Genomic DNA, 15473 nt, shown 5'->3' with positions numbered 1-15473 from the left:
CCTTTCATTCACTGCTGTCATTCAAAGAGCTTTACAAAGGAGAAAATACAGTCAGAGTGGTTTAAAAACAGTAAAAATAGAAAAACATAATTAAAAATAACATTAAAACATAATTAAAACATGATTAAAGCAATAAATTTAAAAGAGAAAATTATTAAATTAAAAAAAATTAACGCTGCTGCTCAAACAGGATCGTTTTCAGGCTGATTTAAAATGTCCAGTGTTGGGGCTCTTCTAATGCTCTCTGTCCACTGGGTCCATTTAAGAGCAGCGTAGTATCTAAACGCTGCTTCTCCATGTTTAGTCTTCACCTTCAGCAGTGCTGACTGACCAGTTCCTAATGATCTGAGAGTTCTGCTCGTCTCAAATCGCTGCAGCCGATCAGATAAATACGCTGCTCCTGCACCATTTAGACATTTATAGAGCAGTAACAGCACCTTAATGTCTATTCAGGAACAGGCTGGTGTATGGATTTAAGAATGGGGTGTCCTTCTTTTACTCACAGTAAGACTCTGGCAGCTGCATTCTGAATCAACTGAAGTTGTTTGATTGTCTTTACTGGGAGTCCAGTTAAGAGACCATTACAGTGATCAATCCTGCTAGAAATAAAGGTGTGGATGAGGTTCTCCAGCTCTGCTTTAGTAAAAATATCTCTCTGATCTTGTTGATATTTTTAAGGTGATAAAAAGCTGATTTAGTAACTGCTTTGACGCGACTGCTAAAACTGAGATCAGATTCATGTTACATACTAGCTCTTTAGATTTTAGGCCTCAAATCCAGGCAGCTACATTGAGCCCCTCGTTGCTATTCCCAAATAAAATAATCTCTGTTTTATCTTTATTCAACTACAGAACGTTTTGTTCCATCCAGTTAGTGATGAGCTCAAGGCACTTACAGAGTGAGTCAAGTGAACATTAGTTGTTTGGGAAAAGGGCCGAGTAGATCTAAGCATTATCTACATAGCTGTGGTAAGATTCCTATAGTCTTTTAGTATTTGGCCAGGACACAGCATGTATAAATTGAATAAGAGTGGCCCAAGAATTGAACCCTGGGGGACACCACAGGTCACTGGCACTCTCTCAGAAAGATTGTTTTCAATTTCCACAAAGAAGTTCCTTCCTTGCAGGTATGAACTGAACCATTTTAGGACAGATCCTGAGAGCCCAACCCAGTTCACATCGAAGGTAGTATCGAAGGTAGCGCAGAGATCGAGCAGTAATAGAACAGATGTTTTTTCCAGTGTCTGTATTTAAGCAAATGTCATTAATAATTTTGATTGGTACTATGATTAGGCCGAAATCCTGACTGAAATTTGTCTAGGGGACATAAAGACAGTAAGTTCCTTGATGACAATTTTCTCAATAATTTTTTGAATTATTTTTCTTAATGTGCCTTAAAACAGACATATGTAAATGAGCTCTGCTCTAAAAGACCACCCTCATTCAGGAATGCAGTCTAAGCTGAAACACTCCTTATAAAGTCAAAATGGGCTGTTTTTGCAGCTTAGTTTCCATATATATATAATAAATATAACAAATTAACACATTAATAACCTGATAACTGCAGAAAATCAGATTGTGTCAGTAACTGGTTCAGTGTGTTTACACTTAATAATCTGATAAATGCAGAAAATCAGACTGTGTCAGTAACTGGTTCAGTGTGTTTACACTTAATAATCTGATAAATGCAGAAAATCAGATTGTGTCAGCAACTGGTTCAGTGTGTTTACACTTAATAATCTGATAACTGCAGAAAATCAGATTGTGTCAGCAACTGGTTCAGTGTGTTTACACTTAATCTGATAACTAGAGAAAATCAGTTTGTGTCAGTAACCGGTTCAGTTTGTGTTTACACTTAATAATCTGATAACTGTAGAAAATCAGATTGTGTCAGTAACTGGTTCAGCGTGTTTACACTTAATAATCTGATAACTGTACAAAATCAGATTGTGTCAGTAATCGGTTCAGTGTGTTTACACCTAATAATCTGATAACTGCAGAAATCAGATTGTGTCAGTAACCGCTTCAGTGTGTTTACACTCACAGAATAAGACACAAACGCGACATAAAACTCAAACGTCATGCTGCATCTTTTTTGAAAAGATCAAGTCACTTTAGTGGAAAATATGAACACACTTTGTGTAGAAGATGAAGAATATTTAAATCCTTCATCTCGTTGAGCATGTATTTGGTTTAGCGCCGCTCCAAAGTGCTGTGCTGCGTCTCACGGGTGCTGTGTTAAACGTTGCTTGCTGTTACCAGGACGGTGCTCTTTTTTGCACATGCTCAGACTGAGAGAAATGAAAGAAATCAGAGTGAGAGTTTACAGCACTGAGAAACCCCATTACTGACTCAAATCCAGCCTCTTCATCAGATTTCTTCATCAGATTTAGAGACCTTAATCTGATCTAAGAAAACAGAGTGTGCTGTTTACATGACCACTGAATAATCAGAGAACTGCAGAAATCTGATAATGATCAGATTATTAAGTGCATGTAAACACACTCAATGTTGAAATACCACATCAAACTCTTTTATTTTAACAAGATTATGTGGGCCTTTAAAAGCCTGTACACTTGAAAAAGATGGTTCTTCAAGGGGTCTTTGGTGAAGACAATGGTTCTACATAGAACCATGAACACTCAAAGAACTATTTGCATGCTTAAAGGGTTCTGGAGAATAGAGAATGTGTTCTATATGGTTCTATGTAACACCAAAAATTGTGTTTTGTCAAGTCTGTTGTCAAAAGTTTTTGACAACAGAAGAACCCTTTCTGTTGCTATATAGAACCATATGCAACACATTCTCCATCAACCTGAAGAACCATTTTACCATGCACAGAACCACTTGGAAGAACTCTTGGAGAACCCTTGCAAAACCGTCTTTAAAAAAAATCTTAAAATGTCTCTTACAGTGTAAACGCCGTTGAGTCCACTTCCTGTCCACTTTATAAGAAATCTTATATCAGTTATGCCAGTCAGAAACCACTGCTCGTCTGGAAACTCTGAACTGCGCATGCGCGGCACACCTGAGCCGCCAGGTGAGCCTGGTTTCGTTTTCTCTGATCTCAGCGCTCCAGACTTTCTTCTTCTGTTTTTCTGCTAGTTTCCTCTCGCGCGCTGCTGTGAACCATGTCCAAATCCGCGCGGGACGTCCTGCTCGAGGGTCTGGACGATCTGACCGACGAGCAGTTTAAGAGGTTCACCGACAAGCTGATTGACTCTCGCCTGGAGCCGCGCGTGCGGCGAGGCGCCGTGGAAAAGAAGGACCGCTTAGACGTCACGCGCATTATGATAGACACCTACACGGAAAAGCGCGCGCTGGGGGTCGCAGGGGATCTGCTGAAGGCGATAGGATGTAACCAGCCAGCGGAGGATCTAGAAAAGGAGGCAGCAGGTGAGGAGGAGGGGGGGGACGAGGGTTCACGCGCAGTTATCATTCTGCATAATTAAATAATTAAGATAAAATCATTCAGAGTGGTTAAAACGATTCGTTCTACATTCTTAAAAATATGGTTCTCCAAGGGTTGTTTAGTAAAGGCAATAGAACCATGAGTTCTATGTAGAACCATTACGTGTTTAAATGGTTCTTTGCATGGTGAAATGGTTCCTCAGATTGATGGGGAATGTGTTGTATAAGGTTCCATACAGCACCAAAAAAAGGGTTCTCCTATTGTTACGAATTTGACGTCATAACAAAAGCAGAACCCTTTTGGGTGCTATATAGAACCCTTTTCAAAAAGGTTCTATATAGAACCAGATACAGCTCATTCTCCATCACTCTGAAGAAACCTTTCATGATGCAAAGAATCCATTCAATCATGCAAAGGGTTCTTTGAGTGTTAATGGTTCTATATAGAACCATTGGAGAACTATCTTTTTTTTTAAGAGTGTAGAATAACTGGGGGTGGATTGCTGACCAGGTCAGTGGGGCCAATGGCCAGGAAACTTTCACTGCCCGAAGTGACTGCAGAAGTGAAATTTAAGTATTTATTTGTAACAATTTTGGAGATTTGATTATAAATAAATAAATAAATAAATAACAGCGACGTATGATGGAAAATACTTTTTTATTTCTTTATTAAAGGTGGTATTAATCATAATACAGCTAAATATAGTGTAAAGCTCGCTCCCAACAACATACATCAAGAAAAATCTTGATATTATAATATATTTTGTAATGAAACCCTCCAAATAAACACTCTCAGAAATAAAGGCACTAAACTGTCACTGGTGTGGTTCCCCTCTGGTCACTGGGGTGGTTCCCTCAAGGCTCCATCTCAGTACCTTTAGTCAGGGAACATAACTGAACCATAATCCACTGAAATGATATGTTCTAAGCTGTACTGACTCCACACACCCCGTCTCGTCTCCAGGCTTTTATTTTACTGTTCTGTTTAAAACATTCGGTTATGAAAACGTACAAATACGAACTTTTCACCTGGAGAAACTGATTTAAGGTTCACAATCAGACCTTAAAACCACTGTTGGACCTTTGAGGGAACATTTACAGTGTTTGTACTATAATGAATGAGAAATATACCTAAACAGAACCTTTATTAATAACAGTGTATGAGCAACGAAATAAATGAAATAAATATAGAAATGTTATCTGTTCTCAGGACACTCAGCCCATCACTTTTCAGAGGGTGCTATTCTGTGCATGACTGTGGCCAATGTGATAAAAACTGACCAGAAAACAATGAAAAGTCTTTCAGCATGAAGAGAAGAGTCAATAACGGATCAGTGCTGGAAGAGCAGAGCTTCAAAGAGAAAAACAAAGAAAGAAAAACACCTGATAACAATGTAACACAGAAGCACATCGTTTTTCAGAGTGTAAACTGCTGATTATAAACACGGGACGGTCAACATAGATTAATAGATAATATTTTTGGTGAAAATTGAATTCTAAATAGAAATAGTCCAAAATTTTAAGGTTTAGTAAGCTACGTTAACAGACTTGTTATATTTTTCCTTCTCCTTTAAAGTTACTTTTTTAGGGCTTGCTCTCACTCTATTTGTATGATTTCAGCTTTAGATCTTGAGGAACATAAGCAACCGCCTCATAAGGAACCTGAGGAACGTCCTCCTCCCGGCCCACAGCCAAACACCAGCTCTCCTCTCATTCACTGCACCCCACAGTTCAAAGACAAAATCCTCAAAGAAAAAGGACAGGAGGCAAGTATCTCTTCAGAAAAGGCAGTTCCACTAGTTCTTCAGCATAACTCAGTGTGTGAGATGTAAACAGAGAGATTCAGAGTGGTTTGGTGTGAAATGGTTCAGATGTCTTTACAGTGGTGGTGATAGGAACCAGGGGTCACCATGACTACAACACAAATGTAGACATTTTATTTACTATCCAGAACCACCAGTGAACCTACACGAGTCTTCTGAGTTTATATGGAATGTTGATGATGGAAAATAGTGGGAAATCTGAAATAATACGTTTTCTTTGGGGACTATTTTGCCTCACAGCGCCCTGCATGTATCCCTCCACCATGAATGGAGTTTAAGTTCTCTAAACTATCATAAAACAGTGTCTCAGTCATCAGGCAGTGAATTCATAACCATTTCATGTAGGAACTTTCTGTGAGGGAGCTTTTAGAGGTGGACGTCTGGTTCCTATCACCACCACTGTGAATAATTGTGTAAGTTTCAAACCACTCTAAATGTTAAATCTCAAACATGAAATTATGTAGAAGAAAAATGGAAAAACCTTCCTTTTACAAACAGTTATGAATGACAGCTGAAAGCTGGGCTTTACAAAGGTTCTTCACACTCATACCTCATGTACAGAAAGAGAACCATCATCTGAAATGTTGTAGGACACTAATAACCAACAAATTTGTATGTGCTGTTTGTCAGATTTACCCTGTTCTAGATAAGGGAGTGAGGAAGCGTTTGGCTCTGCTGATCAACAACGTGGAGTTTGAGTGTGAGAATATGAGGAGGAGAGGAGCTCAGAGAGACGAGGAGAACATGGAGAAGCTGCTGAGAGGTCTGGGCTACGACGTCGTAAAACACACCAACCTCTCTGGACAGGTTTGTCAAGAAAACAAACTTCCGTTCGTCTGTATGAGACCTTGTTGTGCAATAAGTTCCAGGACAAAAATTCCAGGACAATCTGTGTGGAGACTTTTGTTGTTTCCATTCTCTGGCTTTTCTGCTTAAATGCTACGACATCTGATCAACATCCCATCTAGTCCTAAAGGACCAAACTGGGTTCTGGGGACAACCATGAGAAAGTTTGGGCTAAATATTGGAGGGAACCTAGACATATTAGGGAAGCAACCAACAGAATGTGAAATCTTCTGAACCAATCCAATGGCTCAAGAGGGCGGAGCTGACAGTAGAGGGCGCTGGTGCATTCGTCAAACAAATAGCAAGCCTGTTGTTGGCACATCGTTGTGATGTAAGTTAGCAGTGCAGAACAGCCCCCCAAGAAACCTGCAATCAAGCATGTAGATGTGTGTTGCATGTGCGGAGAACACATTACAGTAACAGTCCCTTAAGTTCTAAGTATTAACCTGGTAAATATAGAGTACAAACTCCTATGTACTAGATAATTATTTTGGGTAACAAGATGGTGAGTTCCAAGACAAATTACGAAGTAACTGTTATGAACAAGTTATGAAGGGCAATGATGACACAAAATACACAGATAGTTAGTAAATGTAAGTAAAATGTAAGAACCCATTAGAACCCTTATAAGAACCACTGCTTTCTTTTACAGCCCAGCTTCAGTTTAGTTTATAGCTAATAAACAGCTACAAACTATATAAGACTATGTACTTTGTTCATCTAAAACCATCTTACATCATTAACTATCAAAATAATTTAGTTTAAATGTTACGCTTACTCAGAAAATATCTAGAACCTGTTGGGCATTTCAGTGTAATTTCATCTGACTGCCTTAGAACTCACTATCATGATACTCACCATAACTAGCTAGTCCTTTGGTGTTTGTACTTCATTCTTACCTGGATAATGTCTAGAACTTAAGGGACTGTAAAAGAACACATCACCTACATTACATGCACTCAAAATAAACATGACCTCTTACTAGTTCTGCTAGCTAATTAGCACTTCGCTAGCTAGCTGGTTTTGCTTGTGTCATTGATTTTACTCTAGATGTTAAAAAAAACGGACTATACTAATCTGGGGGCGGAGTTTAAAGGGCCGTATTATTGTTAGTGACCAATTTCACTGTAGTCCAGCACCAAAGATTAAAAGGTTTGTCCCCAGGTGTGTAGTTTTGTTACGAGAGCTCACCCTGGCCCTGCAAGACTACATCAGATCATGCTACATTTTCTGGATTAGCCAAATTAGCATTGTATGGTAGAACCTTTAAGTGCACTACTGTGTCCAAACGTCTAGTACATGATTCTATGACTTGAGAATAACTCAGTTTGTTTGCATTGTAGTCCATATACTGAATAATATAGTTTACAATATACTAAGTCTATGATCTTAATGTAGGAAGCTAACTTCTAGTGGTAGAACCCATATCTGGTCTTTCTTACTAATCCCTGCTAGTTAATCCAAGTGTAAACAAAGCTACCAACATAACTGGTCAGTATAAATCTGAGATGGACCATTGTCAAACAACTACCTTGTTCATAAAGTTTATTACTGATATTTTTGAGGTAGCTTAGAACACATAGGGTCCACCACCTTTGATCCCACCAGTAAATGACTGATTGTTGTTTCAGGAAATGGACGAGGCGCTAAGAAGCTTTGCTGGACGTAGTGAGCACAAAGAGTCAGACAGCACCTTCGTGGTTATAATGTCCCACGGCAAGAGAGACGCCATTTTGGGGGTCCATCACAAACCTGACAACCCAACTGATTTCCTTTCTGTTGATAGAATCTACTCCCACCTGAACACGCAGAACTGTCCTGCTCTGCTCAACAAACCAAAAGTTATTCTGATTCAAGCCTGCAGAGGAGGTACGTCTAATATTAATAATCATTTCTCTTTGTCTTCACAAAATGACCCAATTATTATAGATATATTGGTTCTTAGAGTCAGTTATTCATTCAGCCTAATGAGAAACTGTAGAACAGACTCAGTTTATATCACAATACCTACATTTAGAGTCGGTTATTCATTCAGCCTAATGAGAAACTGTAGAACAGACTCAGTTTATATCACAATACCTACATTTAGAGTCGGTTATTCATTCAGCCTAATGAGAAACTGTAGAACAGACTCAGTCTATATCACAATACCTACATTTAGAGTCGGTTATTCATTCAGCCTAATGAGAAACTGTAGAACAGACTCGGTTTATATCACAATACCTACATTTAGAGTCGGTTATTCATTCAGCCTAATGAGAAACTGTAGAACAGACTCAGTTTATATCACAATACCTACATTTAGAGCCAGTGATGGAGAGAGAAGCTAGAGACTCAGCTGTAGCCGTCGTTCATGTTCTCTCTGTTAATGATGTGTTCAGATGAGAAAGGCCGTGTTTGGGTCGCTGACAGTGCATCAGAGGATCTGTGGAACATGGAGAGCGACGGTGTCTGGGAGCATAAAGAGAAGGATTTTGTCTCGCTGTTGTCCTGCACACCTGGTGAGTAACGCCATCATTGATTTACCTTCCAAAAACACCAACAAGGCTGACACTAAAACTATTGCTTTGTTCCCGGTCATTCTCACCGTCCACACTGGATTATATTGGTCTGAACACACTGACCCCCACACTGAATGACTGTTTCATCCCACTGTTCACTCCTCTACGCTAAATTATCGAGTGTCCACACTCTTAAACATGATGGTTCTTCAATGGTTCTTTAGTAAAGAATATGGTTCTGTGTAGACCCATGGACATTCAAAGATCCATTTTCATGATTAAAAGGATCTTTGCGTCGTGAAAGGGTTCTTCAGTTCAGCTGCTTTTCCACTGCATGGTCCCAGCTCAATTCGACTCGACTGAACTCTCTTTTTTGGTTTTAGGCAAATCTAGCACCTGGTACCTGGTACAAGGTTCTATTTTTTGGTATCACCTCCGTTAAGGTTCCAAGAAAGCTGAGCTATTACCAATAGGTGACGTAAAGACGCTACAAACTACTGATTGGTTGGAGAGAATCACTAAACACATAACGTTAGCTACCAGGTTAGACGTCTTGCGTCGCCTTTGAGCACCAGAATCGTCTCGTCGTCTGATGTAGTTTTTCCCCAAACTCTCCTGTTTTCTTCAGCTGTGTTCAGTCTTGCTGCCCTCAGCCTCTTCTGAAATGAATTTGTCTCTTTCACGTCTCGACAGTTTTATGCAGCGTCGCTATGATGAACAGCTACATCGAGGGGGCGCTATATTTGCAGTGGAAAACAAACTAGTTGGTACCAAAAGTAAGTAGAGTGGAGTCGAGTCAAGTCGAGCCGGTACCATGCAGTGGAAAAGCGACAATAGGTGGAGAATGTGCTGTAGATGGTTCTAGATAGAACCTTTTGGAAAGAGCTTCTATGTAGCACCAAAAAGGGTTCTTCTATTGTGACGATGTCTGTGTTGTAACAGCAAGAATGGCCTGGGTTCGATTCCCGGCCGGGCGACCAGGGTCCTTTCTGTGTGGAGTTTGTATGGTCTGTGTGGGTTTCCTCCGGGTACTCCGGTTTCCTCCCACAGTCCAAAAACATGCAGTCAGGCCAATTGGACACGCTAAAATGCCCCTAGGCGTGAATGTGTATGTCTGTCTGTCTGCCCTGCGATGGACTGCCGACCTGTCCAGGGTGTATCCTGCCTTCCGCTCAATGACAGCTGGGCTCCAGCACCCTACCGCAACCCAGAAGGATAAGAGGTTTAGATGATGTGTGTGTGTACTTAAGTAGTTTTTTCGTGTATCTGTACTTTAAGTATTTCCATTTTGGGCGACTTTTTTCTTTCAATCCGCTACATTTCAGAGTCAAATATCTCACTTTTTACTCCACTACATTTCAGAGTCAAATATCTCACTTTTTACTCCACTACATGATGAGAAATCTGTCGCTCCTTTTGGTTTATGTGTGTTTAAAACGTACCGTCAAAATAAAAGAGGCACAAAGCAAGAACACCAATCAGGGCACAGCGCACTTTGTTTAGAGCTTGTTTTGAGCTTGTTGGTCATACCGACCCAGTGCAGCACACGGCTCAACATCAGTGCAGCAGCGTAAAATTTTGGGAGAGTCTATTCAACATAAATGATGAACTAACCTAACTTTGTGTAAACAGACCACAATATAGAAATATGTACTCATATGCAGTTGAGACTGACGTGTCTTTATCTGAATTTATACAAACACATTTCATTTTATAGTAAATTAGTTTTGGCTAGTTTATGTTTATGAACAGAGACCTACAGATGCAGTTTAGTAAAGGAAAACTCATTTGTGAATCTGAGTTCAAAGTTTTTATTAAACTTAAACTTGTAACTAAGTTAAATAAATCTTAAACTGAAACTTTGCTTGTTTGTAAAAAGTGATTTCAGAGCCACTCAGTTCTACCTGATGGAAACTGTTTGCCTTCAGTGTTTTGTGCTTATGATCATTTTAATAGACATCAGCGTCACTAATTAATGACTCTATTAAAAGACTGGTTTACCAAGAGAGACACTGGAGTATTTTCACCTAAAATGAGTTAATGAAGCGAGTCTTGTTACATAAATGATAACAGGACATTAAAGTCATAATTAATCTGTTAGTACTTTTACTTTTGATACTTAAGTACATTTGAAGGCAAATACTTTAGTACTTTTACTCAAGTGGAGGTCTAAAGGGAGGAACTTCTGCTTTTACTGCAGTAATATTTTACCTTGGGTATCTCTACTTTAACTCAAGTACGTGGTTTGTGTACTTCGTCCACCACTGGTTGTAACCACAGAAGGACCCTTTTTGGTGCTACATGATGCAAAGAACCATTTAATCATGCAAAGGGCTCTTTGATTTTTCATGGTTCTATACAGAACCATTTTCTTTACCACAGAACCCTTGAAGAACCATCATTTTAAAGGGTGCCTGATTGATCAGACTGAATACCTTACCAAAACCATCAGTGTATCCTGTGTGCAACTGATGTCTTAAGGGTTCTTCTTCTGGTCAGTGGAGAAATTTTGTGACTTGGTTAAATTTTTTAGGATTCTCTAAATCGTGACTGTTTCTTCCACAGACACCGTGTCTTACAGGCACACAGAACACGGAGCATTTTTTATCGGATTCCTGGTGGAGGTGTTCAATGCGAACGCCCATAAGGACCACATTGAGGAACTGTTCCGACAGGCAAGTTCAAATTACACCTACACTGAAATCCTGCATTTTGTTTGAACTCTAATAAATTAAGACTGTTGTACATACAACTCAGTATACCCCACATATTGCTCAACAATTTTAAATTAAGGGAATGTTTTTGATGATTTTGTACACTCAAATGGCATTTTTGAGTCGAATTAACTTATTGCTATTTAGTTTAGTCTGTTGCCATGGAAGCTTTGAAACCCCACATTAAAAAAATGATGAAATTTCTGTTGGTTTTAATCGTTTCTTTCTCAGTAAAGTTGCTGAACAAATGTGTGAAACTGAGTGAAGCTCAGTAAGCTGTGAAATACAGTTACATGTTTGTTTTGTTAACACAAATTTGTTGGATATAACGTATTTTTCTTTCCCATTGGCTCCTGGCTGGAGCTATTTGCATATTGGGTGTTTCCTTCCATTTGTTTTACTCACCTTCAGTGTGTTTTCATTCCACCCAGGCTGCCTTTCCTCAGGCGTATGCTTATAATATATGCCTTATTCAGCTCCTTGACCTTGTGTTCTTGGCTAAAAGTGAAGGTTACCCTTCTCTTTGCCGATGATTTGGGGTTTGTGTTGGTCAGTGACCACGTTCACACTAAGGGTTAACCCTTGGGTGTTTGGCAAAGTGGTCAGTATCACTTAATTAGAAAAAAGTTCTTAATTGCCCAATGAAACGTAATTAAATTGCGACGTAAAAACGTTAAATTAAAATAATCCGAATTTACGAATTCCACAAACATGCGTTTATGTTAACCTAACAGAAAAATTATAGTTATTCTCAGTCAAGCTTTCGTTACACATTACTTATCTTTTTTAAGGCAACCAGTTTCCTCGATTTTTTTAAGTAAATTCAACTTATCCAGGCTTTCATACAAAATGATGTCGAGTTAATTAAGAAAACGGATTCAGACAAGTTCCAACTTAAGCAATAGGCGTCTAATATACGTGATGTTTGTTTGTTGTGATTTGTGTCCTCAGGTTATGAGACGCTTTGAGAACTTCCAGAAGCTCAAGCAGATGGTGTCTAAGGATCGAATTTCTCTCACAAAGTTGTTCTACCTGTTCCCCGGGCTCTGAGATGACACTTGTTTTGTCTGAGCTTTTATTCTGCTTGACTATCACATACGAATCTGTAAAGAGGCGCCCTACAGTGGTGCAACTATGGCCAATTCTTTTTCTTTTACTTAGGATTAAAATGTACAATTTTAGGAGAAAAATGCAAAATAATTGATTTTTTGTACTACTTTTTTGGTTTACATACACATTCAGAGTAAACATGAACATGATTCACAAAGAACTGTAATGACTTTAATGCTGTATGAATAATGATGTACACAGCATACCGTGAACTGGTCTTACACTGTAATTATGCTGTTATGCTGTATGTCTCTCAGATATAACATGACAGGACAAACTCAGATTAGCAGGAGAAGCTTTGTAACTTTTGGAAGGAAGTATTAAAGCATATTTTTGAAAAGAGTTTTTAGTTGTTTTTAGTTTTTGGCACTATAAAGCGATCAGGCATAACATTCTGACCACCTCCTTGTTTCTACGCTCATTGTCCATTTTATCAGCTCCACTTACTATATAGGTGCACTTTGTAGTTCTACAGTTACAGACTGTAGTCCATCTGTTTCTCTGATACTTTGTTAGCCCCCTTTTACCCTGTTCTTCAGTGGTCAGGACCCCCATGGACCCTCACAGAGCAGGTACTATTTGGGTGGTGGGTCATTCTCAGCACTGCAGTAACACTGACGTGGTGGTGGTGTGTTAGTGTGTGTTGCGCTGGTCTGAGTGGATCAGACACAGCAGTGCTGCTGGAGTTTTTAAACACCTCAGTGTCACTGCTGGACTGAGAATAGTCCACCAACCAAAAGTATCCAGCCAACAGCGTCCTGTGGGCAGCGTCCTGTGACCACTGATGAAGGACTAGAGGATGACCTACACAAACTGCAGCAGCAGATGACCTATCGTCTCTGACGTTACATCTACAAGGTGGACCAACAATGCAGATGTGTCTAATAGAGTGGACAGTGAGTGGACACAGTGTTTAAAAACTCCAGCAGCACTGCTGTGTCTGATCTGTAGTCCAGATGGACTACAGTCTGTAACTGTAGAACTACAAAGTGCACCTATATAGTAAGTGGAGCTGATAAAATGGACAATGAGCGTAGAAACAAGGAGGTGGTCAGAATGTTATGCCTGATTGGTGTAATTGTTCCTGAAGATGCTTTTATTACATTATCATACAATATGCAGTTCTGCATAAACAAAGACGTTCTAGCTTCAGAAGCATTTCTTTTGGTCTTTGGTTGTTGGTTAATAGTTGAGTTAATATGGAAAGTACTGAAATAACCTCTTCAATACAGAATTAGCACCTACAGTACAGAACATCTACAGTACTGAGTTAGCACCTACAGTATAGAACATCTACAGTACTGAATTAGCACCTACAGTATAGAACATCTTCAGTACTGAATTAGCACCTACAGTACAGAACATCTACGGTACTGAATTAGCACCTACAGTATAGAACATCTTCAGTACTGAATTAACACCTACAGTACTGAACATCTACAGTACTGAGTTAATACTCACCATATTGAATTAGTACCTTCAGTATTAAATTAGCACCTACAGTACTGAACATCTACGGTACTGAATTAGCACCTACAGTACTGAACATCTACGGTACTGAATTAGCACCTACAGTACTGAACATCTACAGTACTGCATAAGTACTGACAGTACTAAATTAGCACCTACTGTACTGAACATCTATTGTACTGAGTTAATACTGACAGTCCTGAAGCAGCATCTTCAGTACTGAATAAGCCCCTACAATACTGAACACCTACCCTTCCCCCAGCTGAAATGGACCTTCTGATTGATTCTGTCATTGAGTTTGAATCTCTCTCCGTTCGGGTCTATTGGTCAGCACTCTGTGTGGTTTAACTTCTTTATGATGTAAACGAGCTGAACTCAATCAGAAAGTGATGGTTCATCAGTACTTTGAAAAGTGGTGCAACAAATGCCCGGCTATTTTTGAGATCTTTGTAATTATCTGTGGCATCTGTGTAATTTCCCAAAGATAGCCTGTCCGTGTTGCACCACAGGACACTCAATAGCAATAACAACACAGCCATGTCTGTTAGCATGTTTTCACTGTAAAACAAATGAAAAGTCAGGTCAACTTTGAATTATGGATTACTTATCAACATCTTAAAATGAATTTTAGTCAGTTTTCTCAACAATTTAGTCGTGTCCAGCTCAGCCTGATAGCTTAGCCTCACTCTGTTCTTCCAATCTCAGAGGGTGAAGGCTAGCATGAGCTTCCTTAGAGACTGTTACGTGCACGTATACGATGCACGTATGTTTTGTTTTTCTTTGTTTGTTTTTTTTTTTTCCTTTCTCTCTCTCTCTCCTCTTTCCCCCAACCAGATCGTGGTGCAGGTGTGGATAAAAGGACCAATGTGGACAACATACGCTTGGCTGTGCTCTACCCTCTACAAATCCGGATGGGTGCTTTCTGCAAAGGGGCGGGCCTTGGCAGATAAAAGCACTCACCTGAGACCAGTTATGGAGGGGAGCGTTTAGCGTGCTTGAGACTTGTAGTGGCAAGCTGTGTTACTTTAGCCGTGAATATGTAACCAGTAGTGCTAGTCTCCCGTGCTCCCTCTCTAGTTCTCTCTCTCCCCCAGCGCATGTGTGGACAGGCAAGTTGGGCGCGCCTATACATGTGCATACACAATAGTGGTTGGATTGTTTAGACACATCAGGTAAGGGGCGAGTGCCACCCGCTGTATTTTGGTGAGGATTAGACTTGGCTAGGCAGATTAGACTTTGGTTTTCTTTGTTTCATTTCTTTGGCACCGTCCTCCGTCCACCCTTGCGGTTGGTTGGGTCCCCTTAGTCAATGTTCTTGCATACTTGGTGGTTAGTTAACTCCTTTTCTTTTAATCTATACGCATTCAGCTCAGCTTATTATATTAACTCTCTTTCCTTGCAAATATGTTGTTCCTGTATCAGACACTTTTGCAAGTGAGAAGCAAAACTAAAGACTTGATTGCAAACGCCACTATTGTGTACTTGTGTCCTTCCCTTCCATCTCCATCACATGCCATGTTATTTCCCCTCCACCCCTAGCTACATCTGAGGGGAACGTAACAGAGACACATAAAGCTCCAGATCTTTTCAAACTGCCAA

General features: G+C 39.8%; 1 protein-coding gene across 1 annotated transcript; it reads left to right on the top strand.

Annotated features, from left to right (window-relative positions):
* Window positions 1–2734: 2734 nt before the first annotated feature.
* LOC118799123 (caspase-4-like) lies at window positions 2735–12746 on the top strand. Its single transcript, XM_036558834.1, has 7 exons — window positions 2735–3395; window positions 5031–5176; window positions 5864–6040; window positions 7711–7948; window positions 8461–8580; window positions 11146–11255; window positions 12246–12746. The coding sequence occupies exons 1-7, from the start codon at window positions 3131–3133 to the stop codon at window positions 12342–12344; spliced, it is 1155 nt and encodes a 384-aa protein (XP_036414727.1). The 5' UTR covers window positions 2735–3130; the 3' UTR covers window positions 12345–12746.
* Window positions 12747–15473: the final 2727 nt, after the last annotated feature.

The sequence above is a fragment of the Colossoma macropomum genome, unplaced genomic scaffold, assembly GCF_904425465.1.
Source record: "Colossoma macropomum unplaced genomic scaffold, Colossoma_macropomum, whole genome shotgun sequence".
NCBI classification, from domain to species: domain Eukaryota; kingdom Metazoa; phylum Chordata; class Actinopteri; order Characiformes; family Serrasalmidae; genus Colossoma; species Colossoma macropomum.
Note: the sequence above shows the minus strand (reverse complement) of the source record. Positions and strands in the feature narration are given on the sequence as shown.